Source organism: Canis aureus, chromosome 5 (assembly GCF_053574225.1).
Source record: "Canis aureus isolate CA01 chromosome 5, VMU_Caureus_v.1.0, whole genome shotgun sequence".
Classification (NCBI taxonomy): Eukaryota; Metazoa; Chordata; class Mammalia; order Carnivora; family Canidae; genus Canis; species Canis aureus.
The window spans coordinates 26,090,107-26,114,793 of record NC_135615.1 but is presented as its reverse complement, the minus strand read 5'-3'; the positions used below and the strand labels follow the sequence as shown (position 1 = coordinate 26,114,793).

At 40.5% G+C, this 24,687-nt stretch overlaps 1 protein-coding gene across 2 annotated transcripts in view; it reads left to right on the top strand.

Moving 5' to 3' along the window:
• CELF2 (CUGBP Elav-like family member 2) overlaps nucleotides 1-24,687 on the top strand; it is an 814,981-nt gene that overhangs the window by 398,227 nt on the left and 392,067 nt on the right. For both annotated transcript variants that reach the window (XM_077897256.1, XM_077897248.1), the window contains one exon: nucleotides 14,159-14,194. Coding sequence is in view for 1 of the 2 variants with exons in the window: in XM_077897248.1 (XP_077753374.1) it covers nucleotides 14,159-14,194 (36 nt within the window). In the remaining variant the exon portion in view is untranslated. The remainder of the gene's footprint in view (nucleotides 1-14,158; nucleotides 14,195-24,687) is intronic.

The following is a 24,687-nucleotide window of genomic DNA, read 5'->3' as shown; positions in this document are numbered from 1 at the left end:
TAACTTGATTGTGGCAATAATTCCATGAGTGTGTACGTCTGTTGAATTTTATCAAATCCTATACTGTAAGTATATTGCTTCCTGTATATTAGTTATACCTTAGGAAAGCGAAGAAGAACTCTTCCTTTTTTTTTTTATTTTATGTATTTATTCATGAGAGACACAGAAAGAGAGGCAGAGACACAGGCAGAGGGAGAAGCAGGCTTCCTGCGGGGAGCCCGATGTGGGACTCGATTCCGGGACTCCTGGGTCACTCCCTGGGCCAGAGGCAGATGCTCAACCACTGAACCACCCAGGCGTCCTGAAGAGGAACTCTTCCTAAGGAAGGAAGAGGAGCAGAAAGGGAAAGAAGAAAAGAGGGAAGGGAAGGAGGGAGGGAAAGTCAAGGAAGGGAGGACATTTCAACTTTCAGAGAAGTGCTCTGGGAGGTTAGGTTCGTGAAAGGAAAGTGAAAATTTCCTTAAGGCTCCCCAAATACCATTTCCTAATCTGAGTAAGGCTGGCCCCGACTACGCATGTGAAGCTAAGTGACATTTTGCACTGGAATGTTTGCTCAGGTGCTTCTAGTCACATTTACTTTTTGCAGCCACTCTGTGATATTTTTGGAACGTCAGGGTCCCACCAGTCCACCATCTCCGAGAAATGCTACCTTCCTACTCCCAGGATGTTAGATGAAAAAGTGAATGACTACATATAGAACATAGACCACAGTTGAGGTGTTAAGACTCATTTTTTTGAATTATTATTAGCAGAAATACCTCCTTCCTTAACCCTTACCGCAGAGAATTCTCTTAATCATAAAACTTTCCAATAAGCAAAATGATTTACGAAAATACTAATTTTAAAACAAGCTGAGAGATTGATCACATTCTTTACCAAAATAGGGTCCCCAGAGGGCCCCTTGAAATAGCAAAGTTTCTTGAGGGCATCTACACTTGATTCAATACGTTAAAAATTGGCTTTTGCACACATTTCAGGAATCTGTCTTCATACTCTTAAACCAGGCTGAGCACGTGAATGAGTTTGTTAAAAGGCAGCTCTTTCTTTGGATGGGCTTCTCTGGACGTGTATGTCCACCCTGTAGCCCCCTAACCCCCTCCCGGCAGCCTTTGGTGGAACGCAGAAGGTGACAGAGAACTAGGCCTCATGAGCTGCTGAGCCTTCTTGCAGAGGGCCTTCTAGCGCCTCTAGCAGATGGGAGGCCCGCTGTGCAGCTGTGCTGGAGATCCCAGATCGGTGCACACCTGGGCACCGTGAGCACCCTGCTGAGAGTGGGGCTGGCCTTGACCCAGCCATGGGTGCGGGAAGTCTCCCTTCCGCAGCAGGCAGGTGTCACAAGTGGGAGGCAGGTAGCCCACAGGTCCACCTCAGACCCCAGCCTCAGACCCCTTCCCAGGGAGCAGGGACAGAGGGCCAGTGTCCAGCTTTTGCCACCTCTCAGCAGATGCTGCAATCAGCCTGTGCACCGCCATGGTGCACACCTCTCTCCAGAGAGCTGAAAGCCCTGCTGCAGCCCTAGAAATGCCACCTCATTCACCGGGCCCTCAGGCCAGCTCGGCAGCCCTTTAAAAAAAAAATTGCATTTGTAAGACTGAACTATGCCCACTGCTCTCCTTTCTGCAGAGACTACCACTTACCAGATCTCCTCCAGGCCCGTTTCTATGCATTTCCATACTCACATGTACTCATGGAACTTTTGTTCTGTGTTTGTTTTTTACATCAATAGCATAAAACCCACCTATGTTCTGCAACTTAATCTTTTTTATAATTGAGCATGCATTGGAATTCTATCCATTTCAGAACACAGAAAGCTATTTCATTCTCTCTAATCGCTCCGTGCATATTCCACAGTGGGGATATCGCACGGCGTGGCCGGTACCTTATTTATGAGCATTTAGACAATATCAGCTACAGACAGAGCTATAATGAATGGCCATGTCGATGCCTTCGTGTGCATTTTGGGCAAGGATGGATATCCAGAAGTAGGTGAAGTTAACCCTTAACCCTAGACCTGACCCATTGGATACCCCTTTCATGGTGCCTGGTACATATAGACCCTTTTCATAGAAAGTACATCTGAGAACCACTAAGATAAAAGCCTATAGATGTATAAGTAAAGTTGGGCTTGAACCCTTTTTCTTAGATTCCTGTTTCTCTCATGGGGGCCATTAGGTTGCTCTATGGATTCTTCACCCCCTCACCCCACAGTCTCAGGCTATCACCCTACTTTTGGTGTCTTTTGACTGTAATTTACCGTGTGTGCTTTTGTTTTCTTGTTTTAACTGTTTATCTTAGAGTGGGACAGGACTGGGTTCAAATTTACTTGACTTCTCTGAGACTCAGTTTCCTTATCTAAAAAAAAATGGGCATATTAATAACAAACAGTTGTGGAGAATGAGAGAGCGTTATGTGAAGTGCTAAGCAAAGCACTTGAAGCATAGTACGTATGTAGTAATTGCTGGCTGTTAAGGAATAAATTATAAGCTTTATGATATAAATTGCATCCAAATCTATTTCAGTATTTTGAATATTGAGAGTATCTTCAACAGGAGCAATTCTCAGCATCTTGGATACTAATGGTCTGTCTTCTGCATGTGATTATACTCACCCACCCCACACACTACTCCACATGCCTGTTTTAGGCTTATATTAATTGCCTTTAAGATTTTTAAGATTTTGTCTATGTGGAGCACCTGGGTGGCTCAGTGGTTGAGTGTCTGCTTTGGCTCAGGTCATGATCCCAAGGTCCTAGGACGAAGTCCCACATCGGGCTCCTCGCAAGGCACCTGCTTCTCTTTCTGCCTGTGTCTCTGCCTCTCTCTCTGTCTCTAATAAATAAATAAAATCTTTAAAAGAAATTCTATGTTCCAGTGAAAAGGACCTTAAAAGATCATCCCTTCCAATCCCCCATTTCCAGGTGTGCAGACTTTGTCTAATAGTGACTTTCCCAGGACTGCTAATTCAACCAGATAAGCGGTGAAAATATCCTTAATTTCCAGAGTTGTATTACCTAATTTTCTTCTATCTACAAAGTCATTCAGGTGATTAATTTTCAATTATCCCCAACATAAATGGGAAAGACCTGAAAAAAAAAAAAAAAGCCCTCTCCATTGATCCAACATATTAGTGAGCACTTTCTTCGTGGCCTCTCTCTGATTCGAGTGCTGGTGACAGAGAAGGACAAGAGATCATCCTTGCCCTCATGGACCTTCCAGTCTAGCAGGGGGGGACGGTGACCTGGTAGAGATGAATTGGAGTCCAAATTTATGAAGAGGTAGCATTTCACTGATCCTGATGAGGCCCTGATCCCATTCCACTGATGCCGACCATGTGCTTTGTGAGTTACTAAACCAAGGGACAGGTCTGTCACAATCCAGGGACTTCATTTTGACACTGCATAAATATGCAGTAAATAAGAGACAGCGTTCTGCAATATAGAACTAGAAAATACCTCTTTCTAACACAAGCAATTTTTTTTCCAAAAATCTTGAGCCAAAAAACACACACTAAAAATGTAGCATTTTTTTCTTAAAGGACACACACATGTGCATGCGCATGTGTGCATGCATGAGCATCCACACACACATAGACAACTAAAAGGGAAAATTCTTTTATGGCTTGCAGCAGGCCCCAGAGATTTAAATACTGAAACCTCCAATTTGTACCAATAATTCATATACAGCTATATGGGGTGAAAAAGGTTAATGATGGAATTTTTTTAAAAGTATGTTCCATTGACTATAAATGGCAGATCTGACAGTTAAAATGAAAATTGTTCCAGAAGAAACTTTAGTCAAACTAATTATTTGAGACGTTATAAGGATGTATAATTATATTCTTCACCTTTTAAAAAAAAAGTTTTATTACAAATGTGCTTTTAAAGAACAAGTAGAAATAAAAGCTGTAATTGTTCTTAATTATAGCTAACTGTAATTGCACTCAATTGCAATATGCTGAATATCACCAGTGGCTAAAGAAATCCTGGCATACAGGCAGTGCACCCACATTCATGAGATGAGGTATAGTTTTATGAATATTCTGTTATCTATAATTTAGCTCTTTTGCTGTTGATTCCATTTCTGTTGGGTTTATTTTATTTTATTTTATTTTTAGTGATTGTAGAGATATAATTGTCATCTGTGAGTGTGTTGAAGGTTGGAGATTTCATCTGGGATTGGTTCAAAATCCTTATTGCCACGAAAAAGGCACATTGGCGATTGTTAAAGGAGAGATTTGGACATGCCCCACTGTGGCTGAATAGATTTGAATTTTCAGAGGTAGTGATGAATACCACATTGAATTTACCCAGCAGAGCCCAAGACGCAACCAGGAAAATAAGAAGGATCTAAAGTAGCATTAACTGCCCCTCTGCGGATAGTGCTGGAGTCGTGTTGTTTTGGATGGGCAAATTTAAGAAAGTGAAAGGGTCCCCTGGATGAGAACCTTCATCTCGCCCCTCCCTCTCTGTGCCCAGAGCGCAGATTGAATTCTATGTTTCTGCCCAGACCTCTGATGTCCGTGCCAACCTTTTATAGTGAGAAGGGCTGGGCTCCCTGACTTGGCTGTTTTATCACAAACTCTGGAACCCCTTGGATCCCCACTTGACTCGTCTACGAGGTGAGGGGTAATAGTGCGTTCCTGTTCCTCACTGAGGACTGTATAAATGGGTGGATTAAAAACAAATAAATACACTGTTGGAGAGAAGAAGTGAGGTCTTTAGCTTCAGCATTTTATTATGTGTTTATGGCCACTGTACTGGACAGTGAAAAAACAAAAACAAAAAAAAAGATTTCCCCAAATCACATCAGCGCAATATTTATTATTTTCCAATTTCCATGGATGCCTCTTATGAGTTGGTTTTTTTTTTTTTTTTTTTTTTTTTTTTTAACGCTATAGCCAGAGTCAGCTTTGACAGAATTTCTGGGTTTTGTCTTTTTTTTTTTTTTTCTCATTAAAAAAAGGAGGAGGAAGGGGCTCAATGCAGTGGCCTGAGCCCCATTACCAACTGCAGGGTGGAGGCTCGATCCATCGACCTGGAAGCCCTTTGAAGGCATGTTCGCTGGTTAGGGGTCATGGTTGTGTTACACGCCAAATAGGAGTGTCTCTGTCTCTTACCTGGAGACATGGGGCGGAAACCAACAAGGCCACAAGTCCTGAGTCCAGCTTGTGTTCCTCCGAGCCCCCCTCCTCCACCCCAGGAGCCAGCCTGGCGGGGTCTGGGGATCTGCAGGTGGTGGCACAAGGGGGGCAGGAGGTAATCGGACTCTTCGCCAGATTCAAACAGACCAGGACTCAGGAGGTGATGCAACCATCTCTCCACTTTTTCACTCCATCGCCTCATCCCGCATAGAGTTTGACTGTGGCTGTCACAAGCCACCCCCTTCTCCCTCTTCCTTCCTGCCCCGTGTCCCCCGTGTGTCTCCGGCTCTCTGCCCCCTTCCCCCAGGCCAGAGCCTGTGTCTGGAAGGTGCGCGGTGTCCTGCAGGTCCTCACATCCATTTCAACTGGGCGGTGGCTCTTGCATTTTCAATTCTTTGAAAGGGCAGCTTCTGTAAGACAAAATATCCTTCCTCTTGCCAAAGTCTGGTTCATCAGTCCAGACTCTAGCGTTGCTATGCTGATGAAGTCTCTCTGGATCTGTTATTCCCAGACGCCTCTCTGAAGGGGATCATCAGGGGATGGGAGCACACAAAATCCCATCCTGCCACTTACAAGCAGGCGTTGCTTTGTGGAAGCCTTTGCAGGGAGCCTTCCACATGACACGGTCAACCCTCTGGGGGAAGGGGGTCTGTGTGTATTTATTCCCTGCTCAATCCCTAAATGTAGAAACCAGCACACAGTAGGAGCTGTAGACATGTATTGGTTGAACAAATTAATAAATACGTGCTAATAGTATATGGTAAAGAACTTGGTACCATACTTGTCGGTTGATGGATTAGGCCATTAGTCAAACATTACAATGCAGGCTGGTATTTGCAAATCCCTCTTTGATCCAGAAATTATCAGGAGTTGGGATGATTTTCTCTCATTAAGAGGACTTATTGGTCATATTACATCCCTAGGAGCTAATAGAAAAATTAGGCATCATTGCAAAATGGGCCTCCTTTCAGACTGATTTATCAAAGAAGAAAATGATTTTTGATTAACAATTTTTTGGCATATTTTCCCTTAAGCCCACTTATGAATTGCAGTAAAGCTTAGAACCCAATAATCTATCAGTATTAAATGCAGAGACCTTTTAGTAATCTGATACCCCTTCACCCCTGGCAGAAGCATAGAATTTGAAGAAAATATGCCTCTTTCTTTTTTTGTCATTGGTTGGGTTTTGGGTTTTTTTTGTTTGTTTGTTTTGTTTTGTTTTGTTTTGTTTTGGAGGGATGTCATTTTGTTAACAAAGCTTTTAAACACACACACGTGCACACAGCCTTGCATGTATGTTGTCCGGTTTTGCTTTTTGTTTTGTTTTTGCTTTTCCTTTCTGCCTCTGAGAGTACAAGTTGGTAAGTGAAACATAATGTGCCATTTGTAGGCTCTGCGACCATCCTCCAGGGCTGGTTACACTTGCTATTGCTAAAGTCTAAATAAGCACGTTTTAAGGAGCAGGTCTTGTTACCCATGGCCGATTGGGGTCCTTCCTGGGTACATTATTTAACCGAGGTGGACTCAGGAGCATCGAGGAGGAAGACTAACAGGTATACCCGGGGGTGTGTGCAGATGTGGTTCCCTCTGGAAGGCCACCCTCGATGTCAAGGACAGGCCTCCCCTTCCCAGGAACATTCCTGAGCTAAGTGTCCAGATGACACTCTTGAAAGAAAAGAAAACACAAGCCCTGAACACCATCTCAGGATGACCGAAGGGGCAGCAGGGCTGTTTGAGCGGCAGCCCCTTGTAGGTGGCCGTCGGGCCGGGGGGCCGATGTTGCAGAACTGATGGGGGGTAACCTTTGGCAATTTTGTTTTCGGGGGCCTGGGACACAGGAACACAGCCAAAGGCACGCAGTTGTGGCTGCTTTATGTAAGCAATACTTGACTGATCCGAAGAAATTCTGAGGCCCCAAAACATCTCAGCGGGGACTCTGAGTAGGCCGTGCCTGTTCCTTAGGAGGCTGGGTGGCTCAGCCATGGGAGTGCATTAACCTTAGTGCAGCCAGTCTTCTGGTGACCCAGGGGAGGGAAGTTCCAGCCCCCACGGGCCTGGGCCTGTGGGTGCTGCTGGTGGGGGACTCTGGGCTCCAGGGGCCTCCACAGCAGCGTGGGGCAGCTCTTGTCTAAACCTGACGCTTTCTGAGTGACGCCCCTATGTATCTGAGGGCCTGGTACCCCTCTTCGTCTGCCAGCGTGCTGAGTCTACAGCTCCAGCCTGCCCAGCATTTTTTTACACCAAAGCAACACCTCGAATTGTCTGCTTCGTGCAGTGGGTCCTAGGTGAATATTTGCTGAAGGCAAGTGTGAAATGCAATAGTGGCGAGGAAAGCAACCGACAGAGAAGTTGGGGTGTGTGTTTTGCGGGGGGTGGGGGGGGAGGAAGTGGTTCTGTTTCACGCTTTAACACTCCCTGGAGTCTCCTTCCAGGGGGCCCCTCCTGACCGTCCTCTCTTCTTCTGCACCTATCCAGTGAAGGCAGTAATAAATATCCATTTGCTCATTTGTCTTTGGCCTGCCTCCCCCTTCCACACTGTAAAGTTCCAGAGAGGGGGCCCTTTCTTTGTTACCTACTGTAGCACACAAGCCAAAGGGAATCAGTAATTGTATCATATACACATATATACATGAGTATTATATTTATATGCATATTATATGTATTATATGTTTTATATCTATATAATTATATAGATATAAAATGTGTGTGCCCTATTTTATTACCTCTAGGGAGTCTCCCAGGCAGCAGCCGTGTTACCCTGAGAACACTGCCCAGGAGCCCCCCTCCCCTTTCCAGGCCTGCCCTTCTAGGCTTCTCCCTCTTGTGCGGACCACAAGGCACTTTGCTGAGACCTCGCCTGCACTGTGCTACAGGACAGGCCCGGAGAGCCTGCAGGTCTCAGATGAGCCTGGACCCACCCTCGCCCTGCCCCAAACCTGGCGCCTTTCAGCCCTGAGACCCCACTCCCCTCCACCTCATTCTGCTGGCATGGGGGGCTGAGGGTGTCCATCTCCAGGCCACCTTGGCTGGCTTTCTGACCCATCCCACTTCCCTCTAGCCCGGCCACTGCCCTTCCAACTGAATCTGTAGATCTGCCCCCACTCCTGCCTTTGTGCTGGGGTCCTGTCCTGCAAAAAGAAAAAGGAAAGAAAGAAGAAGAAGAAAAATGCATGTATAATATGTGCACACACACACACAATTTGTAGCTGGTCAATACTGTGTAGGAATATAACATCCTGATCAAAAGCGTGGATTCTGAGGCCAGAGTGCCTGGATTCCCGGCCCTGGCACTAGCCATGTGTCTACTTACATTTTTCTGCTTCATTTTTCTCATCTCTGTTTTGTTTTAATCCCAGTGATGAGCTCTTGTAAGGGTTAAGTGAGTAAACTCACATAAATGGCCCAGAATAGTGGCTGGTATTAAATGACAGTCCGAACAGTGTGAGCTTGTGTGTGTGTGTGTGTATAGTTTGCACCACATGGGAATAATTGCTTGTGTCTATATACAGACATGCACTCATGCACGGCAGCACACACGATGATATTTTAATCATGTGAGCAGAAATTTAGGAGGGAAGAAATAAGGGACAAAATAAAGAGAACATAAAGACAAACAATAGGGGAGAACAACGTTGGGTTAGGAAGAAGGAGCGATGTTTCTGGGCTTTCTTCATCAGAGAAGAAATCTCTAAGGTGTTTTAGATTTCCTGGAGCTAAGGTTCACCATGGAAGAAAAAAGTTAACGGGCTTAAATTAATGTACACATTTGTAATGGTGCTTCTAAGTGAGTCTTCTTGTGTGTGTAATATTGGGAAATAGATCCAACTTTAACTGCCCACACTTTGCCCCAAGCCAGGTGACAAAAAAAAAAAAAAAAAAAAAAAAAATCTGCTTCCCTCTCATCCTTTTACTCTTAATTAAAGAAAACCTCACCTCTTCTATGACTGAAACATTAAATCATTTGCAGGACATGCAATAGGAATAAGCTGCATTTTAATATTTTAAAAGTCTTCGTACTTTTGGAAGAATCAAATGTAACTACCATTGGAGAGGAACATTCCAGGTCTTAAAAATATTTATCATGCCGCCACACAATTAGCATGGGGGCTCTCGTCCTCTGTTTTATAGTTGTCAGCTAATTTTGGAAACTGGCAAGCTGCACAGAAATAGATGGTATGCTCTTGCTTCAACACTTCCTAAAAAAAGAACTGTTTGCATAGTTCAGGAATGGAAAGGGATGGGACATGATGAAGAAGAACGCTATTTCAGACAGATGATAAAAGCTGGCATCACTGTGCACCGACGAATGTTCTACACATTTAAAACTAAAGTTTATTTTTTTAAAGGGATGATAAATAATCTACAAAGGAAAGGAAAGGAAAGGAAAGGAGGGAGGGAGGGAAGGAAGGAAGGAAGGAAGGAAGGAAAGAGAAAGAAAGAAAGAAAGAAAGAAAGAAAGAAAGAAAGAAAGAAAGAAAGAAAGAAAGAAAGAAAAGAAAGAGAAAGAAAGTAAGAAAGAAAGAAAGAAAGAAGAAAGAAAGAAAGAAAGAAAGAAAGAAAGAAAGAAAGAAAGAAAGAAAGAAAGAAAGAAGAAAAACTGTATAATACCCCCATGGGACACACATCAGCTTTTGAAAAGTGCTTGTCTATTCTGTTTTTTTTTTCTTTGATAAAATTGAATTTATAGCACAACTTCAGATTTGCAGGGAGCTTTCTTGTTTGTTCACATTGGTGATTGATCCAACAACTCCAGATCAAAGGGCAGCATTGTTATTACATTCTGGGATTTAGAGAGCCAGGAGGCAGAAGAAATTGCCCAAGGATATGCAACCTGTCGCACGCCCTCCATCATTTCAGTCTACTTCTTAGCCCCTGGGACAGCTCGATTTCCTGGAACACAGAATTCTGCTTTGTTGTTTTTCTCATCATTGTTTTCACTTAGTTTTTAGCATTCTACTTTTTTCATGAAATCAGATTATCTTAGTAATGGAAACTAAAGAAAGGAAATTAGTGCAATTGCGATAATTCCAGAAGGCATTTTAAGAAATGGATGGGAATTACCTGCAAAGTAGAAACGTTTCTTGGTTCTATTCCATTCATATGTACTGAGTGTCTGGGTTTTGCTGGGGATGGAGTATTCAAAATAACAGATAAGTCACAGTCTTTAAAGGAGCTTTCAGTAGTATAAGATTGAAAAGTATCCACCACTTCATGCCTTACATAATATCCTTTACTGGAGTATAAACACTTGGAGAGAAGGATCAGGATCTAATTCACCTTGGTGCCTCTGAAAGCACCCAGCATGGTGTGTGCCAAACATATGCTAAGTGTTCAGTGAGTATGTTGGATGAATAAGTATTAGTGCTGAAAATGAATTATGCTTAGAAGGTCATGTGGACATTGCAACCCATACAAGTTCATTGAAAAAAAAAAAAGGTTTGTCTTTATTTTTTTAGAGCAGTTTTTAGGTTCACAGCAAAATTGACAGGGAGGTACAGAGATTTCTCTTATCTCCCTTGCCCTTGCAAATGCACAGCCCCCCCAACTATCAACATCCCCCACCAGGATGGTGTGTTTGTTATCATCGATGAACCTACACTGACACCTTAGTATCATCCAGAGTCCATAGTTTGCATTAAGGCTCACACTTGGCCCTGTGTGTTCTGTGAGCTTGGACAAAATGTTTAACAACGTGTATCCACCTTTATGATATCATATACGGAGTAGTTTCACTGCCCTAAAAATGTTCTGTGTAATACTTTGTTAAGTTCTCTCAAGTGGGTTTTGATAGAGCATTACCTAGGGGAAGCGTAGCATATTATGCTAAATTTATTTTCCTCAAAGATTTCTTTACAAGCGTACAAATTCATGAAAACACAAATGATTCAGATTATTAACAATAGAAAATGGGTAAAAATGAACAAGTTATTTTAAAAGCTCTAGTGTTTTTGCTTATCTTGAAAACGGTTTTGGGTTGGTGGGTCCTAGCTCCATTACTGCAGTCAGATATGCTTGGTTCTTCCTCTCTCCGTGTTCTTTCTTGAAGCCGTGGAGCTACATGCTCCAATGGAATCATCAGGTTTTTAGGTAACATCTGATCATTTAAACTGTGTTCATCCACTCATGCATGTTCACTCAAAATTACTTTTCCTGTGAAGTAGTGTCTGTGATTCTAATGTAAATTTTTGGGTACACAGTTGTGTAAAACATAAATTTCCCCCACTCCTCCTTCCTATGTGGACAGCATAATTTTCTTTCGCAGCATTTTTGCTCTGAAAGTAAAGCCAACACTTTGAGCGTGTAGACCCGACTGGGTGGAGTCCTGCATTGTCTTTCATGCACAAATCACACCTACAACTCACCACCTATTTCTAGTTTATTTTTTAAGAGGGACAGGTACTTAAAGACACTTGAGAAAATCACATCTTTCGTCACCCAGTATTTATGGTTGTCCGGCCCCTAGTGCTAATTCGAGATCGGTTTTTCTTAAGCTACTTGTCACTTTTTGCTCATTCCCAAGAAGATAACTTAGATTTCAGAGAAATGAGAACTGTTCCACAGTCAGTTTTCATTGGTTTTATATCTTGTTTCATTAAATTTGAAAATAAGAGTTTCACTAACATAAATTTGTCGAGGAGCAAACACGACATACCCTCAGTCTGCATTCACACTTGGGTGCCAGGGGCCAGAGGGAGATGAGCATTCTTGCCAGGCCTCAGCCACCATGTTTTTCCGAGGGAAGTGGAGAGTATTGCTCACTCCAGTAAGGTTTTGAAACAGAAGTCAATTATGGTTGCTTCAGTTCTGTTGTTCTACTGCAGAGCTTCTCCACTGAGGGCAGTTTTGCCCCAGGGGACATTTAGCAACGTCTAGAGACATTTTAATTGTCACAAAGTGGAGGGTGAGAGGGGTATGTACTACTGGCATCTAGTGGGTAGAGGCCAAGGCTGCTGCTAAGCATCCTACGGTGCACAAAACAGCCTTTATGACAAAGCAGTCAATATTGTGTGAGGTTGAGAAATGCTGCTCTACTATGTGATTTAAGTGAATTTATTATAATGTATGTCCAACATTTTTTTAAGAAAGATACTGGGGGACTCAATATGAAAGTACCTATAATCTGGAAAGCAAAAATAAAGAGTTAAAAGATTACAAAGAAGGAAAGGTAGTGTACCTTGACCCTGGGATGCTGCTATTACTGTGATCAAGCTCTAAAACTTAGATCTAACCTTCCAGTGCCAACAAGAAGGTCAGAAAAGTTCATTAATTCATTCCTTGCAAACAAAAATTTATGGAGACCTCCCGTATGTCGGCCTCAAGTTACAAAATAATAAATACTAAAATAGAATTTAAAAGATACCTGTTGCGATCAATTTTACAAAGAAGACTGAAGGGAGGGGTGCCTCTTAGCTAGGGTACCCACAGTTCTCATTCTGTTTGGAAAGAGAAATTTCTAATGCAGGCAGGGAATTCATACAAGAGACAAATACATGTAAAGCCTTCAACAGTGTAGCAGACAAAACTTTGCACTGTGGTTTTGCTAAAGAAATGGAAGCTTTCTCTCAAAAGTTGATTTCTGAGGCAATAAAATCTGGAGGTTTAATATTATCTGGCCTTTGGGGCCCCTGGGTGGCTCCACCGGTTAAGCATCTGACTCGTGATTTTGGTTCAGGTCATGATCTCATGGGTCGTGGGATCGAGCCCCATATCTGCTTAAGATTCTTTCTCCACCTGCTGTCTCTCTCCCCACTGTGCTCACACCCTCTAAAATAAATACATAAATCTTTAAAAAATATATTATCTGGTTATTTAGGAGAGAATATATCTATAGGAGCTCAAATTAATTCACTCATTTACAAATCTTTCGTTAATTGAAGGTGGTATGGCTCTGCAGGAACCAGCGAGTCCCTGCGGCGCCTGGGTACTGTCACAGACAATAGGTAGGAGGGAGTTCTAGAGGCTGGGAGGGCCAGAGAAAAGTCCTGCAGAAGGAAGCCCTTTATTTGGATGGTCAGGATGAGTAAAGATGTTGGGAGCCTAAGGCTGAGATTCCTAACCCAAGGTTGACACAGTACTTACAGGAGGTCCACGGACCATCTACAGCTGTGTGCCATATTTTGTTGCATCTGTATGGGTATATTGTTATTTTACCCCGTGTAAAGTGTTTGTGTCTTTAATGAGATTCTTAAAGGGATTATATGACCTGAGGAAGATTATGTACTGCTGTTCCTAAGAATTCCACCTTTAATCCCCCAAAGCAAAGTTGAACCTACCTCCACTTTTAAAATATCTCATCATTAAGCCTCTATCTCTACCTCTTACTCCTTGCTTCTCTCAACTCCGAAGAACACATCTCTGATTGAAAGATAGGATATTGCAATTAGGAAAAAAGTTAGTTTTGAAATTTGTCTCTCATCCTTCTTATTAGCACACTGTAAAGCTTTCAGTTAGTGACTTGTCTTTTGTGCCACTTGAATTATCCTAGCATGTGCCTTCAAAAATCCCACCTGGTAGGATGCTATAATGAAGAAATAAAAAACAGCAATTTGCTACTAAAAGAGTTGGATTTGTGCTGTACGTGTTCTTTCATAAACCTCAGGTGACAGAGATCAGCAACACAAAGACACATTCTTCAAGGAATTTGTTACTAAATGATTCTTGGAAAAATGAATACATGTGCTTTATTTAACTGGAAAATACCTAAAAGGTGGTTTGGGATTTTTTTTCCTTCCTATTTTCTTTCTGTATGTTGTACATTTTCACATGTTAATATTTTGAACAGAAAGCAGAGGCAGATATTTTGCATGCGTGTGAAATTGCTTTGAAAGTGACCATTGAAATATTTGTGGGAATTAATGAGAAATGTAATGAGTCAATTATAAATTTCTAAACAGGTGCATATACAGTATCTTCTTGACACATGTGATTATAATGCCTTGGCATGTTATGGTTTCATTAAACAGATTTTTATAATTTACCAAAATAAGCTAATCGTATGTATCTTTTTTTTCTCCTTCAGAGAGACAACCACCGAGTTAGCGGGAAGTCTACCAAGGTGAGCAGGCTGGCTTTGATTATTCTGTGTGTGATTTCTGATGCACCTCAAAGGAAATGCTGTATCTTCTTAGAGAGGCCTTTGTAACTTTCTCTTCCTCGCATCAGATTCTAAGACCTCGTATTTCATTATGTAAATACCAAAAATTGTGTATGAGTCATATATAAGATATGTAGCCAAAAAGTAATGAGAGAAATGTCCATGTATGACTTAGAAAAAGCATCCTTATTTTTTTTTAGTTATATCATGCGTTTGGAGACATATGTGTAAGCTATATTCTCTGCAGAAATCATAAACATGTTGCTTCCTTTATTACATTCATGGGAATTAGCACAATGAATTGTATTTTTCTTCAGTATACTACTATTGTGATTGCATTCAGGGACTTCGAGAGTTATGAAAGAATTCTATTTTCCATTAAAGAACTTACATCATAGTTTTGATGATAATATCAATACTTTTGTATTTCTTATTATCGTTGAAATAAATATTTAGTAATATCGTCTCGGAAAAGAAATCGATATATAAATTGATCAGTGTGCTTTATATATTTTTGATATTTTTGTCACTATAAGAAATAAGATATGAACAGGATGCATATTATAGACAACTAGCTGTCAAAAATGATTATCACTATTTATTAGATGAAAGAAAAAAAGAACAACAGTATTTTAAGAAATATTTTAGTGGGCACTGTATGCAGAACCTAGCATCTTGCCTTGGTCTTTGAAGGTGCTCCATAACCGCTTGTGAATGAGTGAATAGGGCACAGGGTATTTCCTGGGAACTGTTGGAAATGAAAATGATGAGAATCTCAAGAACAAGAAAAAGAAGAGCCAGAAGAATGTGATAATGAACAGCAGTAAGGAATAGGGAGAAAGTACATATCGTCACCATCTGTTACAGGAGATAAGCACATTTGGTTGCTTTTTTTTTTTTTTATGTAAAGAAAATCTTTGCTTATAGGATCGTAATTAATATTGCCAAAAAAGAAAACTGTTTACTGTGATCCAAATATTTAAATTACTATGTGTCTTATTTCTTTGGATATCATCCCAAAGAAACTTTTCAACTCCATGCTGGCTTACAAGGTTAGATGTGGACGTGTGTTCTGGTGTGTGTGTGTGTCCACACTGAGTTTGTTTGTCATTGCGCTTTCGCTCCAGAGAAAGTTCGCTGTGAAGACCTAAGCATTTGTCATTTTCAGAGAGAGAAAGAGGTGGATCTGCCTGTGTTTGTGGTGAGGAAGTTAATCCCGAAATAATGGAATGCAGAATGACTTGCAAACTTTTCTAGAACAGCAGACCACCCTGGTATTGTCAGATGAAACCCACGTGGAGCTATAATCACCGGATAGAAATTGCTCAGATGTCTGAGAGACCTGGTGTGCACCTTGGGTCCTATTAAGTAGTGTCATATCGGGAATACCAAGAGGCAATGCCCATATTCCCTGCAAACCATCTTCCGTTGTAGCTGGTTTATTACTCGAGGGAGGATCTGTTCTCTCCTGCAGTTTGGTGGGAGGTTATTTTGGCAGTGAGCCTACCTATATTTTTTTTTCCATGGGATTTTGCTATTCTAATGTTGCACCATGTTGAAAATAAACATGATGACAATCCCATCCTAACCATGATTCATAGTCATTGTAACGCACTACAATTAGGGCATGAGAAATAAATAGTAGGTTAGGTCTTTCTCAATTATGCTTCTTCTGATGTGGTCTCAGGTATCTTTTTACTTTCTTTAGAGCAGCTCAGGACGTATCCAATTGACAATTATTTCTCTTCCTCTTATTAACATGAAATAATGTTAATAATGTCAGTGAGGAATCCTTCTGTTGGCGGCAGACTTTTTGCTAGCAGTCGTTGGTTTGTGTGATCTTGTAGAATTCAATCAGTCGTCCAGCTTTCAGCCCTTTTAGAGATTTCTCCAGCCTGTCACTGGCAAAGTGCAAATGAGCCCTGGGAAACCTTGGTGCTATTTAGAACAAGGCACCTGTAGTTATTTTGTTTGTTTGTCAGCTAATGATGAGTGGAACATGACATTTTGTGTTTTTTATGCTTTTAGTCATAAAAACGTGCTTATGCTAATATCTAGGGAAAAATGGAAAATTCAGGCAACTGCTAACTAGTGATATGTGGCTGGAAAGGAAGACGGTGGCATTTGAAAGCAGTTTTGGGGTTTGGTTTTCATTGGCTTTGTCTTGAAATTTTCTGAAAGGCCATTTACAAATATTGCACGGGGGTGGAGTATTTCAACTTTAATTGCTTTACATGGCATTAATTTAAAGTAGCTGGCCACTGGCTGATAATATTCTGTGAAAATGTACAAATCATGTAGCAGTGGATTGTGTCTTGGTAGTTAAAAATGCTTTGAAGTTGAAATGAGATATGTGCGAAAGGTACTTGAACAGGTACCAGGTTTGTTTTTCATTACTAATGATAACCAAAATGTGTTTTTGAATTCTTGCCATTGCTGAAATTAAAGCCCGGTAATAATATGTCACCAGAAAAAAAAATTAGATTATATGAGCAACATGCACTAAGCATTGTAATTATATTATAAATATTAAAAACAATGATCTTGTTGGGATTAAAACAAATATTTAAACTGGCTACATGTACTACTCATGCTACCCCTCTTTGTCTCGAAGTGTCTTGGAAATGGAATGTATGTTTCTTATTTCCTGAGCTGTGAAAATGATCATTTTCAATCTCACAGGTGACTCCCCACTTTTATTTTGCTGTAGCAAAGGGCAGGTTAGCAATCTGAACAATTGGTTGTTGTGAACTGTACCTTGTGAACTGTAGGTAGGGATGTAAATTTTTCCATTATAAGCACGTCTTTCGAGATCTTTTTTTAATGGTGAAGGGTGTTTGGTTTGGGTGGATGTGTTTTAATTAAATTATGGTAAAATCCCCAACTATTCAAATGGGAAAGAGGCGCTAAATTAGTTATGGTAAGCTGGGGTTTTAATATAAATGATGCTTATCTAGAGCTAGCACTTGATACTGGATAGCCGAGTAAAGGTATAAAAAGGTTTATATTAACAGAGGCTTTAGGATAATCATGTACTATTCTTGGCTAATTTTGAAAAGGTGAGAGCATTTTAATTCTTTGCTAACATAGTCCACTCTTCTAATATAAACTAAATACTTTGGGAAATAAAGCAGTGTACTAGACCTCAGTAGAAGTAGTTGAAGTGCTACAATGAAGATTCGCGTGCTGGTTCTTATAGCACAACACCCAGAGGTCAGGATGCTCTTTGAGAATCTGAGGTATTAGTAAATGAAGCTTAAGATAATTAAGTATGTAACTCAGAGGCCATGCTGTACAAGATGTTAGCTATTGGAGGCAGGGGCCAAAGGTGAAAGTAAAGAAAGAAAAACTTGGACTTTTTTCTTATATTTTAATCCAACAACTTGATCTTTTATCTGTGCCTTCTTTGAGGGGATTAGGGAATATAAGTATTAAATATACTGTAACAGAGCTCCTGAGTCCTAAAGAACCAGCACAGGCCATAGGGTTGCTATTTGAGATCCTCTGCCAGGAAAGTAGAACTGCTTGTTTATGTGACTATCAGAGATAAAAGTCACTATATTACTGTTTCACATATGGAATTTGGGTCTTCAATTATTGATCTTTGTTATTTGGAATTTGAACTGAATAGATTCCTTGTAGTGGAAGAACAAGAATAAACTTTCTGATTGGCCATATCTCTCAGTCATGGGCATTGGGTTTTATTTTATTTATTTATTTTTTTAAAGGTGTTATTATCAGAGAAGTTTTATTTATTTATTTATTTTTAAGATTTTATTTTATTTTTTATATTTTATTTATTTATTCATGATAGTCATACAGAGAGAGAGAGAGAGAGAGGCAGAGACACAGGCAGAGGGAGAAGCAGGCTCCATGCAGGGAGCCCGACGTGGGATTCAATCCCGGGTCTCCAGGATCGCGCCCTGGGTGAAAGGCAGGCGCTAAACCGCTGCGCCACCCAGGGATCCCGGGCATTGGGTTTTAAATTAGATGCCTGTGCCCCATAGAGAGCTTTGGTAAGTAAAAGAACCTAATATTTCTTGTTGTCTTCAATACAAAATGCTATCTTCTTTAGAAATTGGAAGATAGGAAGAAAAAAAGAGAAATTGGAAGATAGGGACACCTGGGTAGCTCAGTGGTTGAGCGTCTGCCTTTGGCTCAGGTCATGATCCTGGGGTCCAGGGATTGAGTCCTACAAAAAGCTCCCCATCATAGGGATCCTGCTTCTCTCTCTACCTGTGTCTCTGCCTCTGTGTGTGTGTGTCTCTCATGAATGAATAAATAAAGTCGTTAAAAAGAAAGAAATTAGAAGATTAAAAATGTTGGTGGCACCCAAAGCAAATGCAACAAAAGCAAAAATTAACAAGTGGACCATATATCAAATTAAAAAGCTTCTGCACAGCAAAGGAAACTATCAACAAAATGAAAAGGCAACCTGTGGAACAGGAGCAAATGTTTACAAATCATATATATAACCTAATAAGGGCTTAATATCCAACAAATATAAAAACTTACACTGTTTCTCCCTCTGCCTGTGTCTCTGCCTCTCTGTTGTGTGTGTGTGTGTCTCTCATGAATAAATAAATAAAATCTTTAAAAAAAAATGGGGTGGGGGGATCTCTGGGTGGCTCAATGGTTTAGTGCCTGCCTTCAGCCCAGGGTGTGATCCTGGAGTCCTGGGATCGAGTCCCACATCAGGCTCCCTGCATGGAGCCTGCTTCTCCCTCTGCCTTTGTCTCTGCCTCTCTCTCTCTCTCTCTCTCTCTCTCTCTCTCTCTGTGTGTCTCTCATGAATAAATAAATAAAATCTTAAAAAAAAAAAAGAACTTACAGAAATCAATAGCAAAAGTACAAATAACCCAATTAAAATCTGGCCAAAGGACCTGAGTAGACATTTTTTCAAAGTAGACTTACAAATGGCCGACAGATACATAAAAAGATGATTGGCATCACTAATCATCAGGGAAATACAAATCAAAACCACAATGAGGTATCACTTCACACCTGTTGGAATGGCTACCATGAAAAAGGCCAGAGATAACAAATGTTGGTGAGCATGTAGAGGAAAGAGAACCCTTGTGAACTGTAGATGGGGATGTAAATTGATGTAGCCATTGTGGAAAACAGTATGGAGTTCCCCCCCAAAATTAAAAATGGAGCTACCACATGATTCAGCGATCTCATTTCTGAGTAAATATCCAAAGTAAATGAAAACAGGATCTCAGAAATATGTCTACACTCCAACATTCAGTGTAGCTTTATTCAAAATAGGCAAAATATGGAAACAACCTAAATGTCAACAGATGAATGGATAAAGAAGATGTGTGTATATACACACATATGTACACACATACATACATACACTAGAATATTATTCATCCATGACAAAGGGGTTCTGGCATTGGCAACATGAATGAATATGGAGGACATTATGTTAAGTGAAATAGGCCAAAGACAACTACTGCATGGTATCTCTTATGTGTGGACTCTAAAAAAACACAAAACAAATAAATAAATGAAACGATCAAATTCATAGAAACATAGAGTAGAAAATTGTTTTCCAGGGGCTGGGGAGTGAAGAAAGTAGGAAAAAAAATGTTGGTATTTCCAGGCCAACCTCTTACTAAGTAATCTGGAACTGATGAGCATATCCTGTCTTTTTTATAATCCCTAAGAAAGAATAATTCCCCCAACTTTCCTGGGACCCAAGTCTGACCCAGTTTAACATTTACGAAATCTATCATTTATTCATTAATTCAACAAAGGCACATCAAGTACTATATGCCAAGGATAGTTGTAGGGTCTTTGGTAGAAAACAAATGGAACATTGTCTCTTCCCTGGAGTAGTTTAGGCTGGTGTAGCAGGCACGGCTCTTCAGAGTGCTGGGGAAAGTGTTTAATGCCATAAGATAGAAAGACATCTAAGCAAACAATAGGCACTAAGGAATTCCAGCAGCAAGATGAGGAAGCAAGGACAGCCTCGTGAATCAACCTTCTGAACATGACTTGTAAAGATGGGTCAGGATGGAGCATGTAGCAGTGGAGAGGGTTGTGCACTCCACACAGAGGGAAAGTCATCACAGAGGCCCGGGGGTGGTACGCCAGCAGGAAGTGGTACCATATTGTTGGATAGTGTGCAGAGGTGGGAAGAGGAGCTTAGGGGATGACTGGTTGATGTGAGGGTTTAGACACCAGTCTGCAGAGCTGTTATTCTCTTTGAGACTGTTCATCCAGGGAATGTCCTAAACTGTTTTTAAAGAGCAATCTGGGCAAATTAATAGAAGATTTGGGGAAAGAAAAGCAGTTAAAATTCTCCACATAGGACACCATTATACCCCTAGACCTTACAATCTGCAGAACCCTCCCTCTCAGATTCACTACCTTGCTAGCAATAAAAAAAAACAAGCCACACATCTTAGATGCCATTTTTTCTGTGAAGGCTTCTTTGCCCTGAAGGGTTTTATGCTCCTTCTGTTAATGTACAAAGCCCCGGGTGCTGACTCCTGTCCTAGCATTTGTATTACTGATGCTGCAGTTTAATGGAGGACTTCTACACCTTCCCCACTAAGTGGAAACCACATTGAGATCCCATTATTATTCATTATTTATTCTCAGTGCCCAGCAGTGCCTGAACATGTTAGGCCCAGAAAAAAAAAAAAAAATACTTTTATCAGTCTTTGACCATCTGAGAGAAGAGATGTTTGAATGAATGCATAAAAGTTTGAATTGGAAAGTATCTTAGTCAGCTATAACAAAACACCATACTACAGACTGTTGGCTTAAACAACATTTATTTTTTAAGGTTCTGGAAGCTGGGAGATCCAAGACCAAGGTGCTGGCCAACTCAGTACTCAATGTCTGGATGGGGACCTGAGTCCTGGTTTGCCGATAGCTGCCTTCTTGCCATATCCTCTTGTGGATATGACACACTCTAGTGTGTCATCTAAGACTTCTAATCCCATCATACCGACCCCACCCTCATGACCTCATCTAAATCTTATTACCTCTCCCAAAGGCCCTACCTCCTAATTCCATCACATTAGGGGCTAGGGCTTCAACACATGGATTTGGGGAAATGGGGGTGCAAACTTTCAGTCTATAGTAGGAAGGAAGGGAAGGAGCACTGAAGAAGCCTTCTCCCAGAGAACCAGTGGTAGACCAGATGTATGATTTCTGCCTACACTCCTTCTTCCCATGCTGCTCACTGCTTTGTACACACGGCATCCAGAAACATTCATCTTATTGGTTGGAAAGTTATTAACCTAAATTTGACCGTTAATATGACTATTGCTAGGCTGTTTGGAGCTGTTGCTGTTGACTATGTGTTAGCACAGAGGTTAGGAGAATCTTGTGTCCGCTGTTTCTTCATTGTGTGACCTTGAGCAGGTTAGTTAATGTCTGTCTCCGTGTTTCATTGCTAAATTTGGAAAAATTATGATACCTGTCTCAAAGTGTCAGTGTGAGAAGATAAACCATATAATACATTGAGCTCAGTGTCAGGCACACAATAAACAATCAATACACGGTTGGTATTATAGTGGTCCATTCAAAGATGGGTTGATGCTGATTATTTTACCAACACTTTAGCACTGTCCATATCTAAGACAAGGCACCTTTGGTATTGTAAGAAGCAGCCTAGTGAAATGGTTCAGCACATATGCTCTGGAGCCAAACTCTAACATGTGTTCAAATCACAATTCAGCCATTTACTAGTTCTGTGATCTTGGATGAATGTCTTTACCTCTGTGGTGCCTCGTGTTCTCTGTAAAATGGGGGCAATAATAAGCCAATTGTTCTGATAATAAAATGATGTGATACATGTAAAGTGCCCAAAGCAGTGTTTACTTTGTTATTTTATTATAAAGAAATTAGAGTTGCATGCTGGCTGAAACTTGTGGTGGGGAATGAAGGTGTAGCAAGCCCCTGATTCACATATTCATTATTCAGTGGCCAGATTTTTCTTTTTTACTTACCATGAATGATTATTGAAAAATAATAAAGCAAAATGCCCCAAACATTAACTAAAAAATTCCCTTGACCTTGCTATCAAGCATGAAAATAATGATTACCCAAAGAAAGTATATATGCAGATACTGCCCATCTAACATGGGCAGCTCTCTCGGAAACATGAATTTCATTACTTCTCTAAATTACCTAAATCAAAACATTTCATTCTTTATAGATGTATATAAGAGTCCGTAATGACTGAATTAAATTGCACTTGTTTTATAATATAGTGTTCTGATGTGTAACAGACTATCAAAGGAACGATCTTTACAAGGAAAACTTTAGAATATTGTTAAGTTACTCACTGCATGACCTATTTAAACAGCTGAGATTCTTCTTGTTGTAGACTGCATAATTAAATTTTAAATGGAACATGATAAAGAAATTATACTGGTGATCTCCAGAGATTTTGATACCCTATTTGGCTCTTTATAAGAGTATAGCAAAGGCATACTTTAAAATTTAATAAAGTCCTGCCCTAATTTTTTTTCCTTTTAGATTTTCCTTATCTGCTCTGTAATTCAAAGCTATGTTATATTATCCACAAGTGTTACCTGAAATAAATGATAAAAATAAAAATTCTTAAAAGCGCATTTATCCCAATTTGAGAATTCCATTATTTGCACATGAGAGCTTTTGTGTATCGGTTGAACTCCTTTAAGATAAAACCTGCCATTTCCTGAATTTGTCACCATAGAGAATTGGGGCTTCATTCATTCTGTTTGTGGAAGCATTCATATCTTCAGAGCTTCTAGAGCAAAGGAGTAGAAAATGGTTTCCATGGAAGGTATAATTTTGCAATTAGAATTCCTTATTTGCAATGTCAGAGTTGCACTTCTTGAGAAGATTGAAGGGAAAACACGCGTGCACACACACACACACATGCACACTCAGCCCGCAGTAAAGAGAGCCAGGACAGAATAAGGATAATTTCTGGCTCCAGCATTCAAATAGCCAATGCAGCCTCTTAGATAAATAATTTTGTCTCCTAATTTTCCGTTGTTCATTTTCTTTTGTACTTAAAGGGACACTGCCAAGATAAAATTATGTGTTAAATATAATTTTCTCATATTTGCTTAATACAACTTTGTCGTAGAAAGCAGACCCATGGGGAGAAAAAGCTACTCCAGCTTCCCTGGAGGGCTTCGGGTTTTGCCATCCACTGAGCTTTGACAAAACACCAGGTGGGAGGGTTTCTCTCCCCGTCCAGGGCTGGTTTGGTTTTTACACCTTTGGAAACATTTGCCTCCTCCGATGTTTGGAACTTACAAGCTACCAACATTGTAGAAATTAATACAATTCAATTTTATGTATACGTACGTATTTTTAAACCTCACAAACCTTTCTTTTCGGATTAGGTTTTGTAAATGTTTCTGTTATGTATTTCTGTTTTCCTTCTTCCTGGCAAAAATACAGATTTCCTTTTGGGCCCAAACCACTCAAGCATCCTGTGTTGTTTTCATTTTTCAAATAAGCAACATTAAACTCACATAACACTATATAAAACCAAACTAGGGCAGTGACACAAGCCAACAGAGAAAATAAATTCACCATTTAGCCTGACTATTCATCCTTAACCCTCTGCTTGTCGTGATGATTTTTTTTTTTTTTGGAGGGGGTGAGGGGGAAGGAGGACATAACTTTAAGGAGCAACGCTGAGCTACATAAGGGATTCTAAAGAGAACTCCATATTGGGAGCATGAGTATCCAGTGAATACGTGGAAATTCTACTTTACCACTGTAACGCAACATTTGAGACCCTTCCTCATCCAGAGTCAGACCAATGGAACTAGCATCTACAAGAGTGACATCTGGTGGCTCATAATTCATTATAGTGCATCCAGTTCCCCTTCCAAGGTAAAGGGACACCATTCCCAAATTAGGCTTTAAGTGAAACAGGCTTCTGCAGATAGTTCACAATTTAAACAAATATATTTAATGAACAATAAAGATGATTACTGGCATAATAAATAGTAAAATTTTTAAATGACTCTGTTGGTATTGACAATATCATTATTACCGGCTGTGTCACTGACTACCCATATGAACAAGGAAATATATAAGGTCCCTTATATATAAATATATGCCCTTTCTTAGATCGCAGTGCCTAGCACAGAGTCTATCACATGAGAAGTTGGAAACATTTTTATTGAATACGTTACGTATTATGTAAATTGGCCAAATATTTCAGTTCAGAAGGGATAAAGAAACTTTTTTATATGACAATCAGAAAAATTTCACGAGGGAGGATACAGATCTTCTGGGAAAAGAAACAGCAGTAACAAAGCAAAGAGTCACAAATACGGAGTGTCCTGAAATGGGGATGCAGCCAGCTGGTTTCAACCAGATGGTTGCTGAGAAAATAGTAAAATAGGCGATTAGAGAAGCAGGTAGGAGCTAGCATGCAATGCTTTAAAATGGTAGGAAGAGTTTTCCTTTCGGTTTGC